Source organism: Jaculus jaculus, chromosome 1, assembly GCF_020740685.1.
Source record: "Jaculus jaculus isolate mJacJac1 chromosome 1, mJacJac1.mat.Y.cur, whole genome shotgun sequence".
In the NCBI taxonomy this organism is placed as follows: domain Eukaryota; kingdom Metazoa; phylum Chordata; class Mammalia; order Rodentia; family Dipodidae; genus Jaculus; species Jaculus jaculus.
The window spans coordinates 34,097,600-34,101,583 of NC_059102.1; the positions used below are offsets into that span (position 1 = coordinate 34,097,600).

At 44.5% G+C, this 3,984-nt stretch overlaps 1 protein-coding gene across 1 annotated transcript; it reads right to left on the bottom strand.

Annotated features, from left to right (window-relative positions):
- Positions 1–2,353: 2,353 nt before the first annotated feature.
- LOC123455779 (small integral membrane protein 7-like) lies at positions 2,354–3,325 on the bottom strand. The gene has a single exon (XM_045137390.1). It carries the CDS (start codon positions 3,319–3,321, stop codon positions 3,094–3,096), a length of 228 nt encoding a protein of 75 aa, XP_044993325.1. The 5' UTR covers positions 3,322–3,325; the 3' UTR covers positions 2,354–3,093.
- Positions 3,326–3,984: the final 659 nt, after the last annotated feature.

Consider the following 3,984-nt stretch of genomic DNA (forward strand, 5'->3'; position numbering starts at 1 on the left):
CAAAGCTCTTTCTCACCCTTATAAACCAAGCCTCACAGTCCATAGTTCTTACTGCATTCAGGTCTTTCAACTCTGACCAGAATAATCCATCCAGCTGTACTTCCAGCACTGCAAGCCATCTCTTAGGCCAAGGTTTCAAATCCTTCCACATTCCTCTTGAAAATCAGCTTCAAAAGACCAAAGCCACAAAGTCAGGTGTCTAGCAGCAAATGACACCACTCCTCAGTACCACTTTACTGTTACAGCCAAGTTCGCATTGCTGATAGAAATCACCCAACCAAGAGCAGATTGTGGGAAAACGAGGTTTATTTTGGCTTACAGACTCAAGGGGAAGCTCCACGATGGCAGGGGAAACGATGGCATGAGCAGAAGGTGGACATCACCCCCAGTCCCATATAAAGTGGACAATAGCAACAGGAGAGTGTGCCAAACTCTGGCTTGGGGAAACTGGCTCTAACACCCATAAGCCCGCCCCCAATAATACACTGCCTCCAGGAAGCATTAACTTCCAATTGCCATCATCTGGGGAACCTAGCATCCAGAACACCTAAGTTTATGGGGGACACCTGATTTAAACCACCACACCTTGTGTCTTATCCTCCCTAGTAGAGAGGGCTACAAGACTGTACCACCATTCTAGCTTACACGTCATTATTTTTTTCACATTCATCATACATGTATGAGAGAGAGAAAGAAGGAGGGAGGGAGGAAAAGAGGGAGAGAGAAAGCATGATTAAAATTTTATCACAGGGCTAGAGAGATGGCTTAGTGGTTAAGCGCTTGTCTGTGAAGCCTAAGGACCCTGGTTTGAGGCTCGATTCCCCAAGACTCACATTAGCCAGATGCACAAGGGGGCGCACGCGTCTGGAGTTCCTTTACAGTGGCTGGAGGCCCTGGCGTGCCCATTTTCTCTCTATCTGCCTCTTTCTTTCTTTCTCTCTTTCTCTCTCTGTCATTCTCAAATAAATAAATAAAAATGAACCAAAAAAAATTAAAAAACAAAAAAATTTATCACAGGTAGACTTTTGGGTAATCATGAATAAGTAAATGATCTTTCTGATGTATGACAGGCTGAAATGGATCCTGAGAGAAAGGTTGGTAGAATCAATAATACTAGATGCAATGTCATTTAAAATGAGTTTTCTTTTAAATTATTATCAAAAGCCAGTGTGGGTGGTTGTCAGAGTTAAACGTCCTCATGCGTTTGCACACTCTGCATTTACCTGTTGGGGAAACTGTGAGCATGAATAATGTCACTTGTTGAAATCCACTTTTCATTATGACACATTGCAGAAGAGAAGATTTGGTCCCCACCCCCTTACATCATTCTTTACTTTAACATCGTTTCCTATTGGCGAGGATAGGTAACTCTGCTGACGTTACTATAACGTCTCTCATTCCTTCTGTGAGGTTCCCAGATTTCTTTCTCTTGCCCAGGCCTCTTTACTGAGCATCACTACAATATGTAAACACCTATCCATCCACTTCTGATAGTTGCTTTCCAGCAGTCGGGAAAGGCCACAAAAGGCTTCAGCCTGATCATACTTTGGGCTCCTAGCAAAAGCATTGATATGTCAAACTTAAGTTGAATCTGCTTAGCTGAGTACGCAGTAGGAATCAATCACACAACCAAGGAATCACCTTGAACCCTAAATCGCCCTTCTTTGAGGCAGTCAATATCCCATCCATTTTCCCTCTGCCCACAACAAAGGTTTCTTAAAGATATTTCCTGCACAATCTATGGGGAAAGACCCTGAGTTAATTCTTGACTATCATTCAAGACTGGCTAGAAATGGCCACAAAGTTAGCAGCTCAGGAGCACACCATAGCCAATAAGGGACAAAGTTGGAATGTAAACACTTTCTTTTCCTTTTCTCTCATGGCTAATTCTATGGTTTTGGAGAAGTCCTATCATGAGATTGAGCCCTAGATATCTTCAGTGGTAACTCTTTCATTAATGTTTTTCTCCCCCATCCCACATTTTTTCCCTCTAACTTTTTTTTTCTAATTTTTTTAACTTTTGGTTTTTCAAAGTAGGGTCTCACTCTAGTTCAGGCTGACCTGGAATTCACCATATGTTCTCAGGGTGGCCTCGAACTCACAGTGATCCTCCTAGAATGCTAGGATTAAAGGCGTGTGCCACCACACTCAGCTTCTCACTGTTTTTTGTTTTTCCGAGGTAGGGTCTCACTCTGGCCCAGGCTGACTGGAATCCACTATGTAGCTTCAGGGTGGCCTTGAACTCATGGTGAGCCCCCTACCTCTGCCTCCTGTGTGCTGGGATTAAAGGCGTGCGCCACCATACCTGGCCTCACTGTTTGTTTTTTTTTGTTGTTGTTTTTGTTTTTTTCAGTAAAAGCACAGTCATTTTATTTAACAAAGGGCTTGAAAACAAAGCACACTACTTCCTAACACCCTACCCACCCCTGCCAACTCCTCCAGGTCCTCTGCCCAAAGCTCTAACACCTCAGCAGTTCAGTTCTGCCCTTACTAAGCTTAGTGTCTAAACAGGAAGATAGGTGTCCCTAGGACAGCAGACATGTCGACAAGTGGCTGAGTGAACTGTGTCAGGCAAATGAAAAATTTGAAAACAGGGCTCCCAAGATTGGCCCAAAAAGGTTCCAAACTAGCCCTGAGGTGCTGATCCCCAGATATAAATGAGCTTTGAAGGATGATTAAAAGTTCAAAGCTAGTCTATATGTGCTAAGCAACAAGAGTTATCAGAATTCCACCATGAAAAATCTAAAAACAGATGCTTGTGAAAGCTGGGCAGAAGGGGATACCAATACAATGGAACAATCTGTATATATTCATTTTTTCTAGGGCATGTCAGTTTTCACAGCCTCTTACAGAAAACGTTCTGAAACCCAATGCACAGACATTCCAGTTCCTAGAGTGAAGCAGCGCCATCTCTGAACACAGTGGTGTGGCAGGAAATCAGAACATCTTGGTGAAGTTTTCAGCCCACCACGAGCTCAGGTTTTCCAGGAAGGTTCCTGGTTTTCTGGTCATAAACGTTCCTGAAATCATCAGGATTGGAGAAGTGGAGCCTCAACATGTGGAAAGGTGAGTTCTGGCTTCCATGTGCGGAGCTCAAGAGCCAAACAGCACGATCATGCAGAACATCATGAAGACGTTCCACAAGGCGATGAAAATGCGGAAGTACCTGAGGCTCAGTAAGAACTCCCGGATATTGTCACCTGTGCTGGGTTCCCTTGACTCCTCCCCAAAGCCCTGCGTGTCTTTCTTTTTCAGTTTAAAGTTGAGCAAAGCCCCGGCGTTCATCAGGAGCGTCCCGAACTGCAGGATGTCCCCGATCATCCTTACGGCCCACTGTTTGTTTGTTTGTTTTGTTTTGTTTTTGTTTTTCGAGGTAGGGTCTCGCTGTAGCCCAAGCTGACCTGGAAGTCACTATGAAGTCTCAGGGTGACCTCAAGCTCATGGTGATCCTCTGACCTCTGCCTCCTGAGTGCTGGGATTAAAGGTGTGCACCACCATGCCTAGCTCTATTTTTTTTTAATAGAGAGAGAGAGAGGGAGGGAGGGAGGGGGGAGAGAGAAGGAGAGAAAGATGGAGAGGACTAGCATGTGAGGGCCTCCAGCTTCTGCAATCAAACTCCAGTCTCATACGCCACCTTGTGCACCTGTGCCACCTAGTGTGCTTGCGTCACCTTGTGCATCTGGCTTAGGTGGGACCTGGACAGTTGAACATGGCTCCTTAAGCTTTGTAGGCAAGTGCCTGAAACACTAAGCCATCTCTCTGGCCCTGTCTCACTGTTTTCTGGTTGTTTTCTTTTGTAAAATTTTTATTTCTTTATTTATGTGTATGTGTGAGTACAAAGCACATATGTGTGCCAAGGTCTTTTACTTCACTTCATTTTTTTAGTTCTATTTATTTATTTGTTTGAGAGAGAGAAAGAGGCAGAGGGAGGGAGAGAAAGAACGGGCACACCAGGGCCTCCAGCCACTGCACATGAACTCTAGA

Excerpts from the sequence above, each read along its gene's own strand:
- LOC123455779 (XM_045137390.1), bottom strand. The coding sequence starts at position 3,321 with ATGATCGGGGACATCCTGCAGTTCGGGACGCTCCTGATGAACGCCGGG.